We start from the raw sequence: 26651 nt of genomic DNA, 5'->3' as shown, positions 1-26651 counted from the left end.
AGGATATGATTTTTCTCCCCGCCTTTGGTGTTTGAAACCTGGTCCCTTTGGCCCTTCATGATCACACATGTTGGTGTGCTGCTTCCATGTGGGCTGTAAAGTGTTTTAAAAAACATTTCCAAATGGAGAGAAATTAGAAAAAATGTGGACCCTAGTACCTTCCTTTGAAGAGGCCACGGAAGAGCTACTTGATGTAGTTGAGAGAGCTAGTAGGCTATAGAGTGAGACAGATCTGTACTTTTTCATTTTCTAAGTCTGTGATCACTGTCTTCAATGTATTCATGTATAAATGGTATAATCACAGCTGCTCCATAAGGTATTTGATAAGATTAATGGAAATTATGTGCTCATTTTGTATACAACATCATGTAGCATGTGGTGAACCTCTGAAATTAGATGTCTACTCCTTTCATACGACTTTGAAGTTTTTAATGTATTTAGTGTAGGATACTTTCAAGTATCCTAGTACTCTTGTCAGTACCCCAAATAATAATAATCTTGGTCATATTATCCAAGCTTATATCTAAGTGTCATTGGATAAGAATAAGCTATAGATTACCAGATATTCTACAAAGTGTATGACTGAATTAATTCTTTTGGAGCTTGGCCTCCCACCTCTTCACCCAACATCATATTTAATAAATTTGCTTGAATTAATTTCTTGTAAGTACATAAACATGTTCTTGAAAGTATAAACTCATTTTTTAATAATAGATACATTGAAAATCAATATCTGGCTGAAGATAATGCTACAGTATAGACATTTTCATTTCATGAAGACCATCCAGTGAAGTGTAAGGAATATATAAGACCTAGTGCATTTGTGTGTGTGTGGGTGTGTTTATAACATTACCGCAGAAATTCTGTGGTAGTGTGATATTAATAGAAGAGTTGATGCCTTTGAAATTTTGTATTGATGGACAATTTTAAATATACTGTCAGAAGAATCAACAAATCTGTTTTGGAAGAAGTATAACCAAAATAGTACTTAGAAGTAGTATTTTGGGCATGTTATCAGGAGGGACCAGTTGCCAGAGGGGAAAAGCTTGATACAGTGGAGGACTGGTGAAAAGGAAGAACACACTGGCTGTAGTATTGGACTCCCAGTGATGAAACTGTACAGTGCAGGACAGGGCAGTGTTTCATTCTGTTGTATGTGGGGTCATTCTGCATCAGAAGCGACCCGAAGGCACCAGACACCAGCGATAATATAGATAGGGTTTCACAGTACTCTCAGTGTAACGTTTCTCTAATTACCTTTTTGGATCAATATTTTAACAATCCTTACTTGGTAAATTGCTATTTTGAAGACTCCTTCATGGGCTGCAGCTCTTATTAGTCAGCCTTCTCTAGTTCCCTCCCATATTGGCTTTGAGCTAGACTTAAAGCTTTGATGAATAAAATAGGTAACACGGTCCTATGCCAGCTCAAGGACGACTTCCTGCATTGGTCTGGCAGCTTCTGGTTTTTTGCCTTGGGTATGTTCCTTCTTGAAACCCAGCCACCGTGCTATTATGAGTTAGCCCAAGAAGCTGTGTAGAGGTGCTTTGTGAGTATTAAACGCAACACTGCTTTCCTTTCCAGCCTCAAGCTGTCACCAGCCATCTTCGTACCCTAGCTTGCACTGCATAGATCAGAAAACGGTCCAGTCAACCAACCAATGTTGGTTTAGCTGGTTACATGCTAACAGATAACAGAAATGCTATTTTATCAGAAAATATAACTCAGTATTATCAGTAAACCAAACTCTCCTCCCTTGAGTCAATTTCAACTCATAGCAGCCCTATAGGTCTGGGTAGACTTGGCTTGTTTACAGAAGTAGAATGAAATCCCTGTCTTACTCCCACAGAGCAGGAGGTGGTTTCAAACTGCTGACCTTGTGGTTAGCAGCCCAACTCGTAACTAATATTATCAATTGTGCAAGAAATGCTTTTATTTCTAAATGGATTAGTAAAATTGCTCTTTAATAACTGTTTGGCATAATAGAGGGATATATGTATACATACAAATCAAAATCCTTTTTATTAAAACAGTATAGCACCCACACTTCACCGGAAATAAGAAATATAAGTTGAACAGGAATAGGAGTTGAATATTACATGTGTAAATGGAAGTCCATGAATTGAACACCAAAGGAAAACTCCAAATGACATGGGAAGAGAAAGAAGAAACCCAGAGACCCCAGAAGTAGTCTTTTCTGCCAAACTTAGTTTGAACTTTAGTATCGTGTCAATATTGGGGCAGTTTTCTTTCCTAAGAAATGAAAGGGTTGTATTGTCTTGTCCTTCTGCATTTTCAGGACAGGCTGCCCCTCCCACACTGGGGCACCTGCCAACCATAAGCTCATGCCCTCCCACTCTGTGGGTTCTAGGACCTTCCTGTTGGGTTGTTGTCCAATCTGAAGCACCCTCTTCCGAGGCCCATGGGTTGAGGTGGTTGGTATCTTGACTCCTAAAAAGATGGTGACTATAGATCAACTCCCCATACCTCTATGTAGTCTGGGACCTGGTCTACTGGATTAACAATCTCTTTGGGCCCACCCCATTCACTTTCAAATGGGGAAAGAAAGGTAATTCACACATTCATTTCTAAATCCTCTCTCAGTTCCAGAATAGTAAGAGTCCACCAGCTTAACAAAACCTGAACAAATAAGGTTTCTTTGGCCAAAATAAACCTCAGCTGTTTGAACATCACGAAGAATCACAATCTTCAATAGAAAAATCAAGATTGTTCAGGCGTCACATACAAAAGGAATACAATCTTTAGAAGGAATATATTCTCCCCTAGATAATACTTTCATTGACTAACACAAGTCAGGGTCCTTCTCTGTAGACTTCTTCATAGACCCTTGGTTTCAACTACTTCTGTACCAAGACTGATGCAAGATGGTTTTCCTGTTGTCATGAGGCAGGGCTCAGACATGTCTTCACTCTCCCTCCTTCTTTACCTATACTGTCAGGGACCAAGTGTACCTCCCAGGGTGCGCTCCATCTACATTGTGGCCTATTCAGTAATTGGTTGCTGTGGCCACACAGAATTCACAGAACTCATGACTGGAGGCTTTATTAGGAAAATTAATGGGTTGCCACAAGTCAGGACGAGTAAACAGTAAGATTACAGTTACTGATCACAGCAACACCTCTCCTCAACCGGCAGCCAAGTCTCTTGTCTAGTCCTCAGCCTCTCACACCCGTGAACCCTTGACCTCCGCCTCAGTAAGTGGGTCAGGAAGCCAGCCCACCTCTCACTTAGTCCTGCAGTTCCAGTAGTTTTAAGCCAGATGAGGAGAAGGTATCCCATTGTCTTGGCGTTGCTTCTCTGATTCTCTGTGCCAGTCTCTGGTGCCTCTGGTCTCTGCCTCCAGCACTTGAGGCAGAGATCTGGTAGTCCTAGGCTTGCTCTCTCTCTCTCAACTGCTTTAAATATGCTTCATCCTTAAGAGGGAGTGCTTGGGGGTTGGGTTGGGAGTAACAAAAACTGAGCAGTTCCCTCTATTAGTGTTACACACGCCCTGTGCGTAGCCCCACACAATCATTTGATGGGAGCTACAGAAACTTGGGTAGAAGAGCCATATTAAGAAATTGCACTCCACCACACAATGTCTTACCATTTAAGTTATTATTTTTTCTTAGACTAGAGAAAATCATTTCACGTGCATTTTGGAGGCTGGGTATGGAGAAAAAGAGCAGGCACTTGAAGTAGAAGACCAAGTTTTAAGTTGTAACTATTATTAACCTCTGTGATCACAAGGTTTATAGTGTCTTTGAGTTCTCTTATTTTGTAGCCTAAACATTGAAAGGTTTGGTCTGAAATACTTTTCAAGTGGTCATCTAGCAGGGAAGCCACAAAGCCCACATGGAAGAAGCATACCAGCCTGTGTGATCACGAAGTGACAACAGGATTAGGTATCAGAAGATCAAAAACAAACAATTATATTGATGTGAAGGAGAGGGGTTGGAGTAGAGACCCAAAGCCTGTCTGTAGACACTTGGACATCCCCTCACAGAAGGGTCACCTGGAAGGGATGATTCAGCCAGGGTGCAGGTTAGCACCAATGAAACACAACATTCCTCTGCTTCTTTAATGTTCGGCCCCCACCCCCACCACACACACACTATCATAACCCCAGTTCTACCTCACAAATCCTGCTGGACTAGAGTGTGTACATTGGTACAGATAAGAGCTTTCGACACGCAGAATCCAGAACAGATACACCCCTCAGAAACTGTAATGGGAATAAAGACACCATGAGGGGTAGGGGGAGGTGGGAGGGGGAGAAAGGGGCAATGATGGATGCATAACATGTACACACCCTTCCCCAGGGGGGACCAACAACAGAAATGTGGGTGAAGGGATACAGCGGATGGTGTAAGATCAGAAAAAATAGTAACACAATTTCTCAAGGGTTCACGAGAGTGGGAGGTATGGGAAAAGAAGAGCTGATGATAAGGGCTCAAGTAGAAAGATAATGTTTTGAAAATGACGATGGCAACATATGTACAAGTTTGCTTGATATAATTGATTTATGGAGTCTTATAATATCTGTAAGAACCCCCAGTAAAATGATTTAGATTAAAGAAAAGGGGGGGAAAAGAAAGCTAAATAAATAAGATACTTTTCAACTTTTAATGTTGAGGATTCCATTACAGATCTAGGAGTAATTACCAATCATTTTAATCAGATTTTTTTCAGTAATTTTCATCAGATTGTATAATTATCAAGAATTCATAGTGGGATTATGTGAGTCTGTAGAATCACACTGGATAAAACCCTCTTGTATCTTGAATATTGATATAGCATTTTTTTTTAAAGTTTTCTCTTTACCTCAGGATACATGCCTGACTCTCCCAGGCCATTAGTGACCTTACCATCCACCTTTTTTCTGGCCAAAATTTTGGTAGATTAAAGGTCATAGCAGCTTTTCATTTCCAACCGCTCTGGATCGTAATTCAGATATTACTTAGGATTAAAAGAAGGTCAAGATAGTGTAAGTCTATATTAGGGGACTCTTCAGATACCTTAAGTTTAATTACATGTCTAATCAAATCACTTCCTTAGAGTCGATCTTGCTGAGCAATGCATGTCTTACTGTAATGGAGAAATCCCATAGAGCAAATTGTCTCTCCTACTTATGTTGGGATACATTCTATAAAATCTCTATGCTTCTGTATATTCATTTTGTAACAGTAAAGACTTGAAAATGTCTTTTTTATTTTTCATTAGGGAATCGTTTATACTAAAACAGCCTCTATTTTGTCAAGCGTGACATTTCTGCTGGTGAGGGTAATTAGTACTCATGCCAACTGCTCTGTTTCTCTGTGAAAAGAGTTTTCAGTAAAGGGAGACCACAGCATTAAAAAGCAGGTCGTAAAACTTAGAAGTTCATTTTACCTTAACTTAGCTTGCTTCTTCCAACTTTAGACTCTCTTACATGCTCGGCCAGAAACACCAGTTTCCTGCAGTAGATTGCACAGTAGTTGAGAGATAGGATTTTAACATAGAATTTTAGTCAAATTACAAAGATGAAATTTCAGTGTTTCCTTTTAGAATTGTTGAAATCTAAATTCGAAATGTTTCCGCCTTGACAAGTAGACCAAACTCTCTATTAGTTGGTTACAAATACACTTGACAAACAGCCGCGTGTTAGGGCGACAGGCGAATGGGATCCGGCCGGGGGCACACAGGGAGATACTTCAGTGGCCTTGCTCCTGTCCGAGTGCTGCAGTCGAGGGGATGGTGGGCTCTGTTGACTTTACAATTGTGCTCCATAATATACATACTCTATATAACAGTTACACATTTTAAATTTCTTATACATCTTTTAAATAGTTGTTATTTGAATGTACTTTGTGGTTAAAGCAAATAAAATTGTTTGCATAGTATCATTAGAAACACTTGTGTGGCCACAATACAAAACACTTTACCAGTGACCTGCTTTATTCTATGTTGCTGTCCACCTCACCCCCTCTTAAGAAAAGCATAATTGCTAAGAAAGTCTGCCTTTCTCTCTCTCTCTCTCTCTCTCTCTCACACACACACACACACCTATTCACTCAAGTTAGAAATATTAAAGGAAATTTCCAAAAGCATCAATAATTTTTATAGTATACCAGTTAGATGAAAATGGTTGCCATTGATAGAGAAAACCATTTCCATTAACTGAGAAAACACTTTGCTCTATATTGAGTGGTATGAATAGTGAGACCTTAAAAATACACGAAAAACACTGTCAGCATCACGTGAAATGGATGTTTCAGTAGCCAAATTAGCAACAGACTAATTCTTAATATAAAGTGTTTCATATTTTGATTTTCCTTTTGTAAAGATACTTTAAATTTAAATAGTAATATGATAATGCCCTATTCAGATACCATAAGCATGCTCTCTGAGTACTTGCCGAGTTTTAGAAAGTTCAGTACCTGTTAGGGTTGGGGAAAGGGCCCAGTGAACGGAGTTGGAGCGCTCTGATCATTACTGCCTTTAGTCGCTGCATTCATATATGCAAACCCAGAAACAAAAAAAGACCTTAGCACTGAGGGAACTTTCGGGGGCAGTGTCTTTAAAGTCCTCAGAAATACATAAATAGACCTAAACCCATTGCTGTGGAATCCTTTCCTGGTTGTAGTGTAATGTGGAATTAGCATATCTTGCCCACAGAAGAACTGGTATGTTTGAACAATCAACCTTTTGATTAGCAGCCACTTACTTTAACCACTGTGCCACCAGGACTCTTCCCCCTAAGAAACCATGCCGCTTCCATTTATTCTGACTCAATGTGGAGTTTCTGAGAATATAAATCTTTGTGAGGACAGAGAGCCTCTCTTTCTCCCACAGACTGGCTTGTAAGTTTGAACTGACTACCTTTTGGTTAGCAGCATAATGCCTAACCTACAACACCAGCAAAGCTATTCCACCACATTAAAATTAGCTAAAAGAATTTGTGAATCTCTGAGTTTGCAAGATACTTTGACAACAAAAATAGCTCCCTGTTCTGTAATCTGTAAATGTGCATCTTGTTCAATGTTTCATGAACAAGTCAGCTTATCTGTCATGCACTAATCAGAATCTTTGATGCTTAGCTATCAACCTAAGGTTGCAAATATTAATTATAAAAGAAATGCATGTGAGCTTTGAGTAGTATGAATACCTTCTCCTTAAAGTATGTAGCAGCAGGTTACTACCAGACCAAGAGACCTCTTTTCCATAAAGTCTGCCAGCTGTTTCTCCTTTAACAGTACAAAACTATTGTTACACCTTCTGACTGTACTAAGCATTCTTTCTTCCTTTTTAAAAATTTTTTTCAAACAAACCCTAGAGGATGCTAGGAGCTCATTTTCATGCATATATTTCAATTCTGATGAGTCTGAGGCTGAACACACAAATTGCTGGCTGTTGAAAAATCCCCTTGGAGTTTTCACATTGATAATGTTAAGTTAAAATTGAATTAAGTTAGCATTTAGAGCTTTAGTCTCACAAAGCTTGCCCATTTGAATTTTTTTTTCTTTCCTGTCTTCTCATTTCTTTTTTCCTCTCCTTCTCTACCCAAAATGTGCACATGAAGATAGCCTAACCCACTGCCATTGAGTCAATGAAGACTCATAGTGACCATTATCTTGACTGAAGCAGATAGTCTCATCTGTTGCCTGAGTGAGCAGTCCAGTGCTTTTCCAAGAGCACAACCAGCACTCGGTTTAGAATTTAAAAAATTTTTACATTGTAAGTCAGTTGAAGTATAGACACTTGTTTCTACTTCATAAATGCTATAGTTTTGAATAGGAATTAACTAAATGGCAGTGAGAAGGTTTGGAATGGCTTCCCTAAAAAACAATGCACTAGTATTCCATCTCTGCTTATGTTGTCAATGTAAAATTCATGGAATCTTATTTGGAAGAGGCTTTACATGGTAATTAGTCTAACCTTCCATTGCCGTGATGGAACCTCTGCTCTGGTAACTAACCACAGTCATCTGGGCTCTTCATGAATCCCATAGATCAGGTAGAGCTCATTCGTTTGGATTACACTCTATAGATTTCGTCCCTGGTCCATATGTTCCACTCTGTTATTACTAGTGGTCATGAAGCTCATTGTGACTTATGGTGGTAACATTTTGGAAGCAGACACCAGGCCTATCTCCTGAGTTGCTCCTCTCCCCTGGATTCCTTCAACCTCCTTCTCAATTACCTACTTTAGAGAATCATTGACCAAGATGACCAGAGCCAGAGAAAAAATTTTATGATGGAAAATAAACAATATTGTTATAAGAGGACCTAGTAATGTATAATCTTAGAAAAGAGAAGTTTGGGGAAAAGGTTTGCTTTTTTCTTCTGCTTATACTCAATACTATCAGTTTTCACTCTCCAAAAATGATTTCTCTTTTAAATTCTCTTTGTAGTAGCCCAGGAGGTGAGAAACTTTAAGGAGACTGTTTCATCTCCATTATGGTACTACTTAAAATATTTCTTTAGAAGTCAGGCATCAACAATGAGATGTACCGTATATACTTATGTATAAGCCGAGTTTTTAAGCACTTTTTTAATGCAGTTTTTGTGTTTAAATTAGGTGCCTCGGCTGATATTTCGGTAGGCTTATACTCGAGTATATACTGAATTTATTTCTGTGGACTTGTGCCCATATTGATTCTCTAGCTTTTAATTTATTTACCTTCTGATAAAAATGTCAATGCCTCAAAGAGCTTCCTAGCATACCTAGCTATCTTATTAAACATACTTCTCTGCCTAAGGGAAATTTAATAAGATCTGATTGTGTGCTTATTACATTTTCTTAGGAACTTTGTATTAATGGCTGATTGCCGTACTTATTTAGTGATGCTAACACAGAAATACGCTAAGTGGTAGCTTCACTGAGTTTTATCCCTCTGAAGTACAAATTCAGGGCACTAGCTCTAAGAAAATACTTTCTTTTGTCAGCTTTGGGGAAAGGTTTTATCTACTTTCAATGTCCATGGGCCATGCGTTCCTTGGAGATCTCTGTTGTCATGGCACCAGTCTTTACTTGCTTCTATGAGGTTCTCAGCACAGAGACCTGGGATTCAAAGGATGCACTCCGCTCTTGGCTCATCTTTCTTGATGGACCCACAGCAGTTGGGTTTCTCTCTCCCTCTCTGCTAGCATTTCTTTTTCCCTGTCTCTTGTAAGATTCCAAGTATGACTCAGACAAGGGAGACTTGGGTAAGAACGATGACTTTAGTACTTAAATAAGGTAGGATTTGAGTTCCACCGTCTTAGGAGGTTATAGCTTAGATGCAGTTCACCTTACTCCTGCCTCATTCATTTGTGGCGGTTAAGATTTGGAACGTATCACCCAAAGGAGGATAATTACATTAGATCTAAAAATGGAGGACAACCAACCACACAGTTCTGGAAATCATGGCCTAGCCAAGTTGACACATTTGCTTGAGGGTCTCAGTTCACTGAGACTTACTATTTTATTTGTAAAAGAAAAACATTGATCTCTCTAAACTAAAGCACCGTGGTGGCATAGTGGGTTACTCATTGGGCTGATAACTGCAAGGTTAGCAGTTCAAAACCACCAGCTGATCCCTGAGAGAAAGATAAGATTTTCTGCTCCCTAAATGAGTTACAGTCTCAGAAACTCATGGGGATAATTCTACCATGTCGTAGAGGGTCTCTGGGAGTCAGAGTGTAAGCTTGTTCAAACCATCCTTTAAGCTAGTTTTCCATCATTTTCTAAAATATGTTACATTCATCTAATTGAATTTGGGGGCCTTGGAGTACTACTGCTTTGTTTGCATAATTAGCATGCCCATTGGATGGATTGTTTGCAATGTCTCATCCAGCTTTTTCTGCATTCATTCACCATGTGAATCGATTCGCTCTCACAGCTCAGCTACCCAGACTTTGATGCTGCTACTACTTTGCTAACTGACGTTATAACTCTCTCTCCCTTAAATTAGTAATGCAGCCTTCAGTTCAGACCTTCCCCACTCCAATTTGCCTTTATTTAGCAGCAAGAGGGATTTTTCCAGAACTCCAGTCTTAGCATGTAATTTTATGCTTAAAACCCTTTAGTGGTTTCCTGTTGTTCTGAAATCTCCCCTAGTCTCATGCATTTCACCTAGTCACTGACTATTTTTGTTGTTAGACGTTTCTCAAATACACCATGCCTCTGGGTCACTTAACCTGTACTCTAGTCATGCTCCCTGGAACAAACTTTCCCGTCTTTTTCCTCCAATGATTTCTGTTCATTCTCAAGTCTTAACTTAGAAAGCAGTTCTTGTGAAACTGTTTCCTAACTCCATCCAATTTTAACAGCCCCCTAGAGGGGTTTAAGTACTTGTCCTCTAGCCTTGTATAGCATTCTGAATTTTGTCATACTTTATTATATTTATCTATTTTCACTAGTTACTTGACTCCTCATGAGGGGGTACCCCCCCCCCCGGCAAAAAAGCCACTGGAACCCCACCGACCAATTATGTATTTAAATTCTATTTATCACCTTCAAAGTACTCTCCATTACACTTATTACATTTGTCAAATCTGCGATTCTATCCTTGGAAACATTTTGCAAACTCATCTGTTTGGATGGCTGACAGCAGCTCCCTTATTTTTTTTCTTCACCTCTTCTACTTCTTCAAATTGCTGTCCTTTCATGTCCATCTTCATTTTCGGAAACAAAAAGAAGTAAATGGAGGGAGGTCAAGTGAGTAAGGTGCATAGGGCTAGAGAAGCATGCCGCTTTTTTGCCAAAAACTGGCACACTGAGATGGCTGTATGAGCAGGTGCATTGTCATGGTTGCAAACCAGTCGCCTGTCTGCCACAAATCAAGCCTTTTTTTTTTCCCCTTGCATCTTTTTTTTTTTTTTTAAATTATTTTATTGGGGGCTCCTACAATTCTTATCATGGTCCATACATACATCCATTTTGTCAAGCACATATGCACATTTGTTGCCCTCATCATCAATGTACTACTACAACTATCATTGAAATATCTTCAGCGAAAGCTGATGGTGCCCGGCTATCAAAAAGTATAGCGTCTGGGGTCGTAAAGGCTTGAAGGTAATCAAGCAGCCATCAAGCTAAGAAGCAACGAAGCCCACTTGGAACAAGCACACCAGCTTATGCAACCACGAGGTGTCGAAGGGATCAGGTATAAGGCATCATCAGAACAAAAAATCTTACCATAGTGAATGATGGGGGAAGTGCAGAGTGGAGACCCAAAGCCCATGAATAGGCCACTGGAGATCCCCTTGCAGAGGGGTCTCGGGGAGGAGATGAGCCAGTCAGGGTGCGATGTAACAATGATGAAATATACATCTTTCCTCTAGTTCCTAAATGTTTCCTCCCCACTCCCACTCCCATGACTCGAATTCAACCTTGCAAGTCTGACTAGACCAGAGGATGTACACTGGTACAGATAGGAACTGAAAATACAGGGAATCCAGGGCAGATGAGCCCTACAGGACCATTGGTGTGAGTGGCGAAACAGGGAGGGTAGAGGGAGAGGGTAGGAAAGAGGGAACCAATTACAACGAACTATATGTGACCTCCCTGGGGGACAGACAACAGAAAAGTGGGTGAAAGGAGACGTGGGACAGGGCAAGATATGACAAAATAACAATTTATAAACTATCAAGGGCTCATGAGGGAGGGGGAGCGGGGAGGGAGGGGGAAAATGCGGGCCTAATGTCGGGGGTTTTAAGTGGAGAGAAAATGTTTTGAGAATGATGTACAAATGCGCTTTACATAATTGATGTGTGTATGGATTGCGATAACAGTTGTATGAGCCCCTAATGAAATGTTTTTTTAAAAAAAAAGAAAGAAAAGAGAGTAGAAAATAATAAGTAGAACAAAGTTCAAACAGGTCCCAAGGGACATCCAATGAGAGTGTGGTCCATCCAATGAGAGTGTGGTCCATGTCACCCAACTGCATCTGTAATCAGCCGCTTTCCGAACCCCTCTGCAGGACAGCAAGGCTACTCACGCCCCTGCTCAGAGGGGCTCACCGGAGGCTTAAGCCACGTGTATTTCACGTTTGTTTATTTTCTTTTTTGACGTGAAGCAACTTTTAAGTGGGTCACAAGGGAGATCAAATGATAAGATAGTATATTTTCATCTATGTATATCGCAGTCACCTAGCTTAACATGAGGAACTCCATTTTGTTTCAACCTGCCTTTAGCCCCTGCTAGCAGCTTGTGCCCTTCACCTCTTCCCACTCCCAGCTCTCTAAACAAGGCCTTGACTGTTCAAGATGTCTCCAAACTCCACCTGTCCAATTAGCAAGAAATGTACCCTGTCTTGTAAGACCTTGAATTAGTACCTGCAGCTGTGCTGTTCCCCCCAACCCTGTTACCCTGCTGACCTGATAAATACCCTGCCCCTTGAGCCAGCCCACTACTTTGAACTATAAAAATCATGGAATTTCTTTGTTATGGATTGAGAGGTTTCCAGGTGCTGGCTTACCCGCAGTCCAGCTGCTTAATAAAGGCTTTGATTATTTAAAGAAAAAAAAAAAAGCTCTGCTTTGCCCAGCACAATTCTGTTTTTTGGATGGTCATCTCTTCTTGTAGTTTATTTTGTTTTCTTATCCTTGATCCTTTTGCAAAAAGAGTGGGCTTTGTATTTTTCATGTAGGGTCTTGGCACATTTTTGAAGAATTAGAAGATACATAAAGCAGAGTTTGACTCTGTCTTATCTATCACACTATCCCTATAGCATTTAATATGGTGCTACCAAATACACGGTTTATGTTAAAACATTTGAAATCATTCCCTGTAAAGAAGAAATGTATTTTTAGCCCTTATCTCTCCTGATCTTAACCCCAATTATTTGCAACTATTTTCAGCATTATCACTTATTGTTAGTTACCATGAGTCTATTCCAATGCCTGGCAAGACATTCAGAGTAGAATTGTTTCATAATTGGTCAAGCGTTTGATCTTTCAGAAGCAAACCACCAAGCCTGCCTTTCAAGGTGCCTCTGAGTGGGTTCCAACTATATGAGACCTTTCTGAGGTAATATAGCACATGCCATGGGTGACATTGGACAGTTTTTCTTAACCTCTCCAGTTTCTGTTGCCAATTATGAATAATCATAGAGTAAGTTAAGAGTAATAATTTCATGTTTGAGAGTCTCCGTGGGTCAAGGCAGACTGTGTGGTCTTTTTTCTCTCCAGGAAACACTTGTTTACCTCTGCACCCTTATCTCTGAGTTAACTTGGCGAGAAAGGATAGAAGCAGCCAGAGAAATGGTTTTTTTTGCTATCTAGCCCCGGTCTAAGGAGCCTTGACGGTGTTGTGGTGGGTTACACTGGGCTGCTGACTGCAAGCTCGCAGTTTGAACCCAGTAGCTTTTGCTCAGGAGAAAGATAGGCTTTCTACTCCTATAAAGATTGACAGCCCTAGAAACCCTAAGGGGCAGCTCTGCTCTGCCTTAGAGCGTCACCATGAGTCAGAGCCTGCTAGACAGCAGTGAGTGAGCCCTGATCGCTGTGCAGACGTCCAAGGAGGCTAGCCTAGCCACATTTCATTTCCCACTCCCACCTTCTTAGAGGCACCTGCCATTCCTCCTCCTCTCAGAGCCCTGAAATGTTCTGTTCTTTCTGTGGCCAGGGTTGACTGCTGGATAGCCATACCAGCCCGGCTGGGAGGTAAGCATGCTCAGTCGAGCGTGTCCAAGGAGATGACCAATCCCTGGGGAAGTGGTTCACTTGTAAGAATTTCACACCATGCACTCTGGCACTGCCTCTGCCCAGAAGGGCTGGGATGGCCATACTGAGTGTAGAAAGAAGAAACTGAAAAGTCATGACAGTGAAACATCATTAACTAATTTTCTTCAGTGGAAACAAGGAAAGTGCAGTTGTAATTTTCGTGGAGTGCCATATAAAGTAAAAGATTAATAAGCTTGGATTGTGTTTTGTGGTCGATATTTTGTAAAGTTTTTTAAAAGATGGGCTTGAGATTTCAGTGCATGCAGTCGTTTTTTGTAGATTGCCTCTGTGAACAGTCATGCATTTGACTAGTAAAGTGCGTAACTGTTTTCATCATTCGGTCATAGGTTGTTAGTATTCTATTGCCGAGTCTAGGTGTTACAGATTAGACTGTTCTGCCAGGTTTTCTGGGCTGTAATCTGCGTGGAGCAGGAGCCCTAGTGGAGTAGTTGGGCTGCTAACCACAAGGTCAGCAGTTGAAAACCACCAATTGCTCCGTCAGGAAAAGGTGACGCTTTCTACTCCCACAGAGAGTTACTGTCTTGGAATCTAATAGAAGCAGTTCTACCAGGTCCTTGGAGGGTCGCTATGAGTCGAATTAACTGATGGCAGTGAGGTTTTTTAATCTTTGTGAACATAGGTCATTGGACTGTTTCTTTCATAGAGTTGCTGGGTGGGTTTGCACCGTCACCCTTTCCATTACCAGTCTGGAGATAATGATTGAGATAATGTGTGGGATGTGTGTGAAAACAGAAAGTTGAATGGACACGTTTGATATTATACATTTTAGTCTTTAAATTACATATGTATTTTGAAAAGGGGAGGGTACTTTATTTTCAAAAGTAGTTGAAAGAGCTAGAGTTATGGACTGAATTGTGCGCTGTAAGCCCTAACCCTGCACTGTAGATCAAGGAACACTGGTGGTATAACGTTGTGGATCACACACTGGGCTGCAGAGTTACGTTTTGGGGTTTTATTAAACCACCAGTGGGAGAAAGTTGAAGCTTTATAGTCTCAGAAACCATGCAGTGACATTTCTGCGCTGTCCAATTCAACTATGAGTTGGAATTGATTCAATGGCAGTGAGTTTGATATGGTGGATCTATTTCAAATTGGTTCGATGGCAGTGAGTTTGATATGGTGGATCTATTTCAAATTGATTCAGTGGCAGTGAGTTTGATATGATGGATCTATTTCAAATTGATTCAATGGCAGTGATTTTGAATTGGCTTTGGTATGTTGTAGATTTGATCCCATTTGAGAGCAGCGTTCTTTGTTAATAAGGCTCTATCCATGTAAGGTGTTTCCTAAGCCAATCATTTAGAGATAAATTAGGAGCAGTATAGGCACAGAGAGGAACAAGCTGGAAAAAGTTAGATGTTGTGCTACAAAGAAATGGCTGAGGCACCAAAGAACAGAAATTGGAAAAAGACCCAGCAGAGATAGAAAGCCTTCCCGAAGAGCTACTATCCTGAATTTAGACTTCTAGCCTCCTTAACTCTGGATAAAATTATTCCCCTCAAAAATATGTGTTGTAGCTCCTAATCTCTATAATAAGTTATAACCCTATTTGAGAATGGGCTTTTATTCATTAGGTTAATGAGGCAGTAAGTCTTCATGTGGGATATGTTTAGTCCCTCTCTATTGAGGTATGAACACATTCAACAATCAAATACAAATAGAGAGGCAGAAACATGCACAGGATCTCTGAGGACTTCTCCCCAGAGCACACACACAAGAATTGGCAGCCTGAATTCTGACTCCTAGGCTCCTAAAATGTGAGAAAATAAGTTACTGTTTTCAGAATCCACCTACTGTGGTATTTCTATATCATAGCACTCTGAAACTAAGACAGCTAAGATGTGTGGTTTATCCTTATTTTACACATGAAGAAACTGAGGTCCATAGACTATGTAACTTTCCTAGGGTTTCATAAGACTAAACAATGTATCCTATTGATATCTTATTCAGGACTTTCCTAAGCTCTATATAGTATCATTAACCGTATATTGATTGAAAATATTTTTAATAGGTGTCAGAACACATTAAAAAAAACATATAGTGCCTTGAAAACAGTAATAAGCCACAGCCATCAGGTTGGTCCCAGCTCATAACAACGCTATCCATAGAGTTTCTAAGGCTAGAACTCTCTATGAGAGCAGACATGTCCTCGTTCTTCTACGGAGCAGCTGGCGTGGGTTTGAACTGCCGGCCTGTTGTTAGCAGTCCAGTGCCTCTCTGGTACTACCAGGGGGCTCTTTTTAAAACACGAGTAAATAAATTAATACATTATGTGGTAATTATTTTATCTCCTGATATTTGGGAGTGTGTGAAGGAAAATAAGTTGAAAATGGCACTCCTTCACAAAAAGATCGTAAAGCTCCAAAAAGGAAAAATAAAGAAAGTGCATTAAAAATATATTAGTGGTAAGAGTGGTGATACCAGGAGGGAAGAGGGAAGGGGGGGCAGAAAGGGAACCAATTACAAGGATCTACATATAACCTCCTCCCTGGGGGATGGGCAACAGAAGAGTGGGTGAAGGGAGATGCCGGGCAGTGTAAGATATGGTAAAATAATAATTTATAAATTCTCAAGGGTTCATGGGGGGGGGGGGCAGGAAGGGAGGGGAAAAATGAGGAGCTGATGCCAGGAGCCCAAGCGGAAAGCGAGAGTTTTGAGAATGATGGGGGCAACGATTGTATAGGTGTGCTTTACACAATTGATGTATGTGTGGATTGTGATGAGTTGTATAAGCCCCAATAAAATGATTAAATATATATATATTAGACCTTGTATGAAAAGCTATTATAATATTTAAGCTTCAAATAAATGAACAACTAAGAAAATTACTATGGGTACAAAGAAGCTTTTAACTAAAATAATGCTATTTCTGATTAATAGAAAAGGTGAGAAGTTTGATTATTTTAATTACCAGATAGGATTTAAGCAGAGAATATAGTGCAGCTCAAATTTAAATGTGACAGAAATTAAGAAATTAATTGGGGAAAAACTTTTCCTATTGTATTTATATGGTATGTGAAATGTCAGAATATATTTTATCGAGATTATAAGATAACATTATCTTGATATATATCACTGTATTCAATGTAGCACAGTTTTTGACCAGCAGGTATATGGCATGAACATTGACTTTTGTTTTTACAATAGGCTTTTTGTTGTTTTTTTTAAGTTCTCTAAGGATGCTCTGTAACCTTTTCTCTAGAAGAGAAAATTTGAGAATGAGGCTTTCCTGTAAAGGAACCCTGGCAGTGTAGTTGGTTAACTATTGATCTACTGACTGAAAGGTCAGCAGTTTGAACCAACCAGCCGTGCCTGGCAGAAAAGTAGGCAGCCTGCTTTTGTAGAGAACCCTGGGGAGCAGCTCCCTCTTGTCCTATAGTTGCTTTGAGTCAGATTCAATTCAATGGCAATGGGTTTGCTTGGACTTAGAGCTTTCGGAAAAGCCTAAGGTAGAATAGAGATTTAAATTCAGAACATAAAAGGGGCAAGGTTTAAGGAAGAATGTGTATATTTACAGAGCATTTATTTGAGCACTGACATGTCTTTTCAGGGCAGTGCGGGATCGGTTATGTTAGAAAGAAATACTATAGGGTAGGTAGTGTGGGGCATGGTTAACAAGAACAAAGACCTTAAGAAAAGAACCAAGTTGGGGGAATGGATAGTACTGGAGCTAGAATTTGCTCTTAAGTGAATGGATTGTTTCTTAGCCAATTATGAAATGTGAGTTTTTGTTATTTCAAACCAGTATTTTCTGTCTCTATTAATACTCACTGTATTTAAATTTAAATGAATGCTGATTAACTAGCAAAGCAAGATTTCTTAACCTAGGGTTAGGGTTAGGGATAAAGAAAAATGAAAAAAGATTGTTTAACTTGCGGAAAGTACCTGCCATGTATTCTTATGTTTTGTTTACCTTTTCTAGTCGACGCCCTTACACCTAGCAGCAGGCTATAACAGAGTTCGAATAGTTCAACTTCTTCTTCAGCATGGTGCTGACGTTCATGCAAAAGACAAAGGGTAAGTGTATCACTGTGTTTCCGTTCAGCGGGTACCTTCGTAGATCGTTACTTCTTTGATTTTCATCATTTGGTACTCTAAACGTTTTAAGCACTATGCAAAGAAAAATCCTATGTCCCATTTCTTTACAGCTTTACCGCACCTTCAAAATGTTTACACTATTGACATCAGCCTATATTTTTCAGGCTTCTATTAAGGATATTTCCCACTGATAAGTTTAATTTTATTACAGTACACTTTGAACTTAGGAGTTGTTTCTCTCAATTCCAATTATCTTTTAAACTCCTAAGTTGTATTTCAGAAAAATAGATAAGAGAAGAAGTTTCTGATAATTCAGTAGCATAGACATCATATTCATCATGTACGAAAGGGTTCTCTCTTATGGATGAACCAAAATGATAAATGTAAAATATTCTCATTATTTCTTAATGAAATAGTAAACATCAAAATGAGAAAATCATAAAATGTCCTTAAGAAAGCATGGGTTCAGAGGGAATAGGAAGAAAATGGTTAACACATTTGTTTTATGAATGGATGGGTTTGGAAAACACTGTAACAGATTTTTATCTAGAATCAAGTGATAATGAATTGCCTCTGCTATCCTAAGAGATACACTAACATTTCATTATCCTGATTTAAGATGCTTAAGGCTAATTGATCTACTATCAAGTTAGTTTCATATTACAGTCTTGTGAATGGGCGGCTAGAGGAGAACGTTTCTTCCGCGCTTCCCTTTCCATGTCAGGACTTGGAAATGGAGGAATTGGTACATGAGACAGTTATCAGAAGGAGAATCCAACCATCTCAGTTCTGCACTTCTGGTTTCTGTTTCCCTCTTGACCTTGCCAGACTTAGTTCCATATGTGAATGATGTCCCAATAGTATAGGGGAGGGGTCGGCAAACTTTTGAAATGGAAGGGCCAATCCTGTCCTTCACAACAATTTAAAAATTATTAGAAAGCCATAAATACATTTTACAAACAAATGAAATCACTACTATCTGAACAACACCCTTTAGATTTTTTTCAAATTTACTTCAGAGCCACACGTACAAACCGAAGAAGCCATATATGGTTCTTATGCTGCAGTTTGCCAACCCCTAGTATAGGGATTTAACTATCCAATGCTCGTGTGCATCTCTGTTTCCTTGTACATGTCTGAAAACAGATGGATGCACAAGAGGTGAGTCGTCAAGAGAGCTACTCCACGGAAATAGGGGCTTCTCACCCATTTAGCACGATAACTGATCGCAAATTGTAGTATTTAGGCATTTGGTTCTTCTAACTGAAGTGACTGTGAAAGTGAATGAAAAGTAGGAATATTTCAATTCACTATCAGTATTGTTCTTTGGTATATATGAAAGCAGGTGATTATTAATAAGCATGTATTCATTTATCTACATGTCCTTTAGTTGTTTTTATTGTGAAGGATTATGATTAAGGATTATATCATGTTTGAATGCAAGCTATATTTTAAATTTTTATTTTTATCAAAATTTGAAAATATTTTTGAGTTTAATTATGTTGGAGCTTTCCACATATTATTTCTTAGCAATTCATGAATAAATAACAATAGACTGTCTGAAATTAAGTATTTTAATTTGCCTTTGTCATTTAGTGGACTTGTGCCTCTTCATAATGCATGTTCATACGGACATTATGAAGTCACAGAACTGCTGCTAAAGGTAGGAGAGATGGGAAGTATTGGTTACTATTCCCTTGTTATTTTTCAATGTATTAATGAATGCTTACTGGCTAATAAGATTTAGGCGCCTTTGTGGCATTTAGTGGCTATGCATTGGTGTGCTAGCCGCAAGGTCAGCAGTTCGAAAACACCAGCTGCTCCATGGGAGAAAGATGGGGCTTTTTGTTCCCGTAAAGAGTTACAGGCTCGGACACCCACAACTGCAGTTCTATCCTGTCCTATAGAGTCACTTTGAGTTGAAATTGGCTTGAATGCAGAGATTTTGAGTGAAAATCAGTTTCAAAATAATGTTACCATTGCCTTAAAAAAATTTTAAAGCATTTAATTCAGTTCTTTAAGCTGCTTGTTAAAGCTGAGAGTAACATATTTATTGATATTTCAGAGAATTATAGTTGGAGTTTGTAGTGAAATTAATGACTTTTAAGGTATTTTCATCCAGTGAAATGATCACTAACCTAAATCTTTTTTTCCTCATTTCAGCATGGAGCTTGTGTTAATGCTATGGATCTTTGGCAGTTTACACCACTACACGAGGCTGCTTCTAAGAACCGTGTTGAAGTGTGCTCTTTGTTACTCAGTCATGGTGCAGATCCGACCTTAGTCAACTGCCATGGCAAAAGTGCTGTGGACATGGCCCCGACTCCTGAGCTCCGGGAGAGACTGACTTGTAAGTATTTGTTCGTTGATTCTCTAAGCTATATATTCCCGGTTGTAAATTGAATTGCCTAATTTCTCCGGCTTTAGTAGGGCTAGTGTCCTGTCTAAACTTAGGTAATGTTCTTCATATGCTTTTCTTCCCTAATCCCACAGAAATATTATATTGGACATGTACTTTATTTTGTATTTATTTATACCTACTTCTAATTTATATGTTGAGACTCCTTTTTTAAAAGGCTTAAGAGAATGAGTCAACCCACAGCCATTTATTATTGGCCAGGCACAAGGCACGCAGCATTTAACAAAAGATAGCAGGACTAAAAGAACTCTCTAAAGCCCGCAGAGCTTATATTCTTGTGCTGTTGGTAATAGATAATAGCTGCCATTTTGAGCACCGTTTCCCAAATACCGTATAAGCACTTTACCCATATTTTCATTTTTTAATTAACAAGTCATTTGCATCTAGTGGAATTCCTCTCTTTTTCCATATATAGTTCCATGAGTTTGACAAAGTTAAGCAGTTGATATCATTTGTTTTATGAATGGGTACATTTTGGCTATGTGAGAAACAAAGAGTTCTGATTTTCCCACTAAGTTCCATCACCTTCCAAAATTTGCATGTTTCTTTAGCGTCAGCTCCTCCTTGGGTTCTGGAGGCATTTTGAGACTGCATCTCATTTTCTAGATACTTACGTAAATATGTTCATTTAAATTCCTGAGAAGAATCTTTGTTAGCTGTTCATGAAAAGGCATAGTCAAAATGATTCCGGCATCATTTGTTTTAGCTAGTTTTAAGCTAGTTCTTTTAACTGAGGAAGAGTTCCCTGCAATTTTGATCTGGTTTCAGCGGAAATGTAAACGTATTTTGGTACTTGAACAGATGACATGTAACAGATTACCCACTAGCACAAACCAGATTGGAAATTAACCCTTTTAGTAAGGCATTTATTCACTTTCCCACCCATATGACATGGACCATATGCTGTCTTGCATGTTATAGTTTATTTTTCTATGCGTATGTTTTATCTTACCAATACAACTTAAATTCTTCCTGAGAAAGACCATTGGTTTATTTTTGTTTGTCGTCTTAGCACTTGCACAATACCTTGTACCTAATAAAACTGTGTTGATGGCATGTGTTAGGGCCTATATATCAACCTCCCCTAACCTAACTCACTGGTATTGTGCATAGTATATGGTCAGCAAGGTTATTGAGCTAAATTTTCCATAAGTTTCTTTGCTCTTTCTTTTATTTCCTTTTTTTTTTTTTAGTTAGTATCTTAGGTTTCATGTTACCAAACAGTATGTGTTTTCATGGGAGCTCTGGTGCCACAGTGGGTTAAACACTGGGGTGCTGCCAGAAAGGTCAGTGATTTAAACCCCTCAGCGACTGCAAGAGAGAAAATGAAGCTGTCTGCCCCTTTAAAGGTATAAAGTCTTGGAAACCCAAAGGAGCAGACCTCCTCTGTCCTATAGAATCATTTTAGGACTTGATGGCCATGGGTTTTTGTGGAACTATCCTGCCAGCATATAGTGAGCTATTACCTTTGTTTAAGAAACTGTGAAGGATTCCAGTGTGTGGGTATGCCATGACTCATTTTAATTCATTACCTTTTGCTGAATGTTTTGATTGACTCGGTTTTCAACTGTTGGTTCAGTGAGTTTCAATCTGTGTGTCTGTGTGGACTCTAAGAATGACTCATCTTCTCTCAGAACAAAAACTTTAATTTTTCCCCATTAATTGGTACCTCCTCCTTCTGCACTTTTATCATCATATCGCTAAAATTAACAGGAATATATAAAATTCGTTTCCCTACTTATTTGTAACTATGCTAAAAATCTCTATAAATATTAAATTTTTATATATCAATCCTTATTTCATGGACAGATGAATTTAAAGGTCATTCTTTACTACAAGCAGCCAGAGAAGCCGACCTAGCCAAAGTTAAAAAAACACTTGCTTTGGAAATCATTAATTTCAAACAACCCCAGTCTCATGAAACAGCACTGGTAAGATTTATTGTTAATTCATTCCTTGGTGTCCAACTGTAATGGAAGCACAAAATAGGATCGCCGTTTCAGAAGTGAAAAAGTAATTTTAGTGTCTGAAAGACCATGAATTTGCATTTTAATGTTGGTTGCATTGATTTTTGCATGTGGTGTGGTTGATAATTGTACTCATAGGTGAGAGAATAAATAGTCATCTGCTCAACTTTGATTCAGGAATTATTGTTTTCCCGTTGTCTTTACACACCCTGGTGGTGTAGGTGTTATGTGTTGGGCTGTGTTCCCATGGTCAGCAGCTCCCAACCACAGCAGCTCTGCAGGAGAAGTGGGTTTTCTACTCCCATGGACAGTATAGTCTCACGACACTCACAGGGGTTTGCTGTGAGTCGGCACTGACCCGATGACAGTGATTTTGCTTTGCACACCATATTATAGCAAACTTACTTTGCAATCGGTGCTTCATATTATAAGACACGACTTTTCCTTATAGAATTTTTTTTCTTGTGGTTGCTAGATATTTACATGCTTATTTTTTGTAGAAGCTTAAATATGTTTTCAAAGAAACTTGTACCATCCGTTTGAGTAATTATATTGAAAGAACTGATTATATTCATCCCAGAAAAATGATGACTTTTGAATTTTCTGTTCCAGGCTATAAATTATCTTTAAAAGTATTTATGTTTTTTCTTCTAATGTACTTTCAGAAATATTACTTCATTTTCCCTGTCATTGACCACATTAAGGCACAGATACAAAGCTAGTTAGAGATTGCCACTTCTGAATTCCAAATTTAAGCATATGTGCGTAAACTTCTAAGTATCTGTAGGTCAAATTCTCCCAAATCCCTGACACAGTGAAACTTTAGTTAATATCTGCTGAAGACAACAACATTACAAAGCATCACCAAACTGAAATGGGCCAATATGTGTTTGTTTAAGTATTTGTATGACCTTCATACTGAAGCTCACATGTACTCCATACACTCAAGTTACACAGCATGATTCTAGGAGTCCTGAGGTTCTTAGCAACAGACTAAACCTGCCCTGCTTCCCTGATGTGTTCCTGTCTATCACCTTCTCACTGATCCATGACCTAAGCTTGTTCTCCTGCAGTACTGGGAGTCCTTTGAGAAAGGTTTGAGAAATACTGACTTAAGTGGCTGACCGTCTAATGAAGGATTGAGTAATTTAGTTACAGATTTTTGTTGCTTTGGAAAGCACTATTCTCATGCCTTCAGTAGGATATGTATATACTGGGATAATTATTTTATTGGCTAAAGGAAAAGGAATAAAGTCTCTACATGTTTAATTAAGACCATCATTTCACCATGATTTAAAGGCTGTTTTGTACTTGTATATCCAGAAGAAATTTTTATTTTCTCCATAATTTAAAATAACAGCCTTCTAGCTAATCAATAGATGCTATTTAGACCAGACGTTTACTTTTAAAGAGAAGTTTACTGTATTAACTTAGTTTTGTTTATTTTACAGCACTGTGCTGTGGCCTCCCTACATCCAAAGCGAAAACAAGTGACAGAATTGTTGCTTAGGAAAGGAGCAAATGTTAATGAGAAGAATAAAGAGTAAGTGTAATTTCAGAAGGAATTAATGAGCTATTAAAGAGAAAAGTTAAAATAGAGGAAATGACTTTTTCTGTTTGTACTCTATAGTTTCATGACTCCCCTGCATGTGGCAGCTGAAAGAGCCCACAATGATGTCATGGAAGTTCTACATAAGCATGGAGCAAAGGTAAGATACAGACCGGGAAAGCAGTGCCAGACGCAGCCGTACCTGTCATGTCATTTTGTAGAAAGCAAGTAAAATGCAGCTACTGTCATAGCATTTGAACTAGATTTCAACTTTGCATTATGATTATTTTTTTTAGTAAATCACTTTATGGGCTCCTAGAGCTCTTGTAACAATCCATACGTCAATTGTATCGAGCACGTTTGTACATATGTTGCCATCATCATTTTCAAAATATTTTCTTTCTACCTGAGCCCTTGGCATCATTTTAAGATTATATAATTAATAGAATTTGATAGCATTACTGTGTTTATCATAAAATGAGTTCAGTGAGTGATAGAAAGTTACATCTCTATTTTGAAATTTGTAAGATTTTCTATATTCCTTCAGATTGCCTCTTGGTAATTTTCTCAAAACCCTCTGTACTATATAATTTTTTTCTTAAGTAATTGGCATCATTTGATTGTTATTCTCTGAAACCCTACAGATCTTTTGAGGAAAGAAAAGAAACAAATAGGCTGTTTTTCACTTATAAATTTTTCAATTTTTAAGAGATTCTTTAAAGAAAAAACGTATTTATTTAAAACCAGTTGCCTCCAGAAAGCAGGGTATACACACCTTCTTGTGTATTAAAATAAGCCATCGGACAAGGGGGAAATAGCTTAATTTTTATTATTTTTAAACGAGCAAGTTAAAATCTACAAATACTTCAATCTACACATTGAAGCTAGCACCCCCACTACGTCCATGTGTCAGCTAGTCTCAGTTGTGTCAGACATGACGATTTCCCTGAGGGTCAGTGGGGCTTCACAGAATAGAAGGCTGGACAATGGCAAACTCACTTGTCCTCTGACTTTCAGCACACTGTGACCTATTGTGGTTTATACGTGTCCAAATGGGTGGATCTGTGGATATAACCCTAAATGATAGAGCTTTTGTAAATACCGTACTTGGTTACTAGAAGGAATATAGTCTTGACAGCCTTCTACATCATGGCAAAGTTCTCTGGTTATTTTATGAAATAATATTTTAAAGAATTGTCATACACAGTGAAGGATTGTTCCTTTTTTAAGAAAAGGATTTAAAATTTAGTGATAATTCTGAGATGGCAAGTAATTTTTTTATTGAACATCATCTATTCATTTTATTTTATTGGGGGCTCTTACAGCTCTTATCACAATCCATACATATATCCATTTTGTCAAATACATCTGTACATACGTTGCTATCATCTTTTTCAAAACATTTTCTTTCTACTTGAACCCTTGGTATCAGCTCCTTATTCCCCCCCTCCCTCCCCCATGTCCCCTTGATAATTTCTGATTTTTTTTCATGTCTTATATTGACTGCTGTCTCCCTTCATCCCTTTTCTGCTGTCCATCCTCCTGAGATGGGGGACACATGTCAATTTTGTGATAGGTTCCCCCTTACTCCCCACCTACCCTTACCCTCCTAGTATCGCTGCTCCCCGTTTTGGTCCTGAGGGGTTTATCTGTTCTGGATTCCCTGTGTTGTGAGCTCCTATCTGTAGACCAGTATACATATACTGGTCTAACCAGATTTGTAGGATAGAATTGGGGTTGTGGTAGTGGGGCAGGGGGAGTGGGAGTGAGTGGGTGGAGAAAGGATTAAAGAACTAGAGGAAGGTTGTGTGTTTTGTCGGTGCTATATTGCACCCTGACTGGCTTTTCTCTTCCTTGTGACTCTTCTGTAAGGGGATGTCCAATTGACTACTGATGGGCTTTTGGAGTGTAAAGAAAAACACATATTTAGTCTTGGTTATGAAGCCATGGATGCCAATTGCTCATCCTCGGCCGTTTACCCATCCCTGATTCCAAAGTAGTAGAATATCCATCAGGGTGTATCTGGTGGTCAATAAGTTAGAAAAAGTTCCCTCTTAAAATCTGACTTGGCGACAGTTGGACACCAGTTTTGGTTTGTCCCCCATTTTCTTTCCAGGAAACTCATGGGTTTGATTTGTTTGGGAGCAACTTATGATTTCCAGTTAGTTCTAAGTACCTCTTGAATGAGCAGTCTCACCCCATAATTAGAATTCAGCCCTCCTAAACTGTTACCACTTCCTTGTTTCAGATGAGTCAGCTTCTAGCACTGTTAAATCAAAACAAAAGAATTTGGAGAGGGGTCTAATTAACCATTAGGTAATTTATCATACTTGGAGAGAGAGAACTTATTTATAGTTATACAAATCAAAACATTCTTTTGTACAAAATTTTCTGCTAAATACAAAATTCACGTTTACTCTGCATTTTTTTAAAAGATCACTTTATTGGGCTCTTAGAGTTCTTATAGCAATCCATACATCGATTGTATCAAGCGTAATTGTACATATGTTGCCATCATCATTTTCCAATCATTTACTTTCTATTTGAGCCGTTGGTGTCAGCTCCTCTTTTTATCCTCCCTGTCCCCCTCCCGCCCTCATGACCCCTTGATAAATTATAAATTATTTTTTTCACATGTCTCCCTTCCCCCACGGTTTCTGTTGCTCTTTCCCTTAGGGGGGTGTGGTTATGTGTCAATCATTGTGATTGGTTCCCCCTTCCGCCCCTCTTCCCTCCTCCTTTCCCCTACCCTCCTGGTATCACTACTCCCATTTCTGTTCCTGAGGGGTTTATCTGACCTGGAGTCCATGTGTCCTGCGCTCTTCTCTATATCAGGGTACATGCTCTGGTCTAGTCTGAAGTGAAAGGCATGACTGGGGTCATGATAGTGGGGGGTGCGGGAGCCTCAAGGATCCAGAGGGACATTATGTGTTTCATTGGTTGACTCATCCCTTCCTTGTGACCCTTCT

The 26651-nt window shown here is 39.0% G+C and overlaps 1 protein-coding gene across 1 annotated transcript in view; it reads left to right on the top strand.

Annotated features, from left to right (window-relative positions):
• TNKS (tankyrase) overlaps nucleotides 1-26651 on the top strand; it is a 209828-nt gene that overhangs the window by 122234 nt on the left and 60943 nt on the right. Inside the window, exons 6-11 of the mRNA XM_004696189.3 lie at nucleotides 17632-17726; nucleotides 19344-19410; nucleotides 19911-20097; nucleotides 21976-22097; nucleotides 23585-23676; nucleotides 23764-23842. Coding sequence (XP_004696246.1) covers nucleotides 17632-17726; nucleotides 19344-19410; nucleotides 19911-20097; nucleotides 21976-22097; nucleotides 23585-23676; nucleotides 23764-23842 — 642 coding nt within the window. The remainder of the gene's footprint in view (nucleotides 1-17631; nucleotides 17727-19343; nucleotides 19411-19910; nucleotides 20098-21975; nucleotides 22098-23584; nucleotides 23677-23763; nucleotides 23843-26651) is intronic.

Source organism: Echinops telfairi, unplaced genomic scaffold (assembly GCF_000313985.2).
Source record: "Echinops telfairi isolate 266 unplaced genomic scaffold, ASM31398v2 ScPeMD7_9;HRSCAF=40, whole genome shotgun sequence".
Classification (NCBI taxonomy): Eukaryota; Metazoa; Chordata; class Mammalia; order Afrosoricida; family Tenrecidae; genus Echinops; species Echinops telfairi.
The sequence above is the reverse complement of the archived record's forward strand: the minus strand, read 5'-3'. Positions and strand labels throughout refer to the sequence as shown.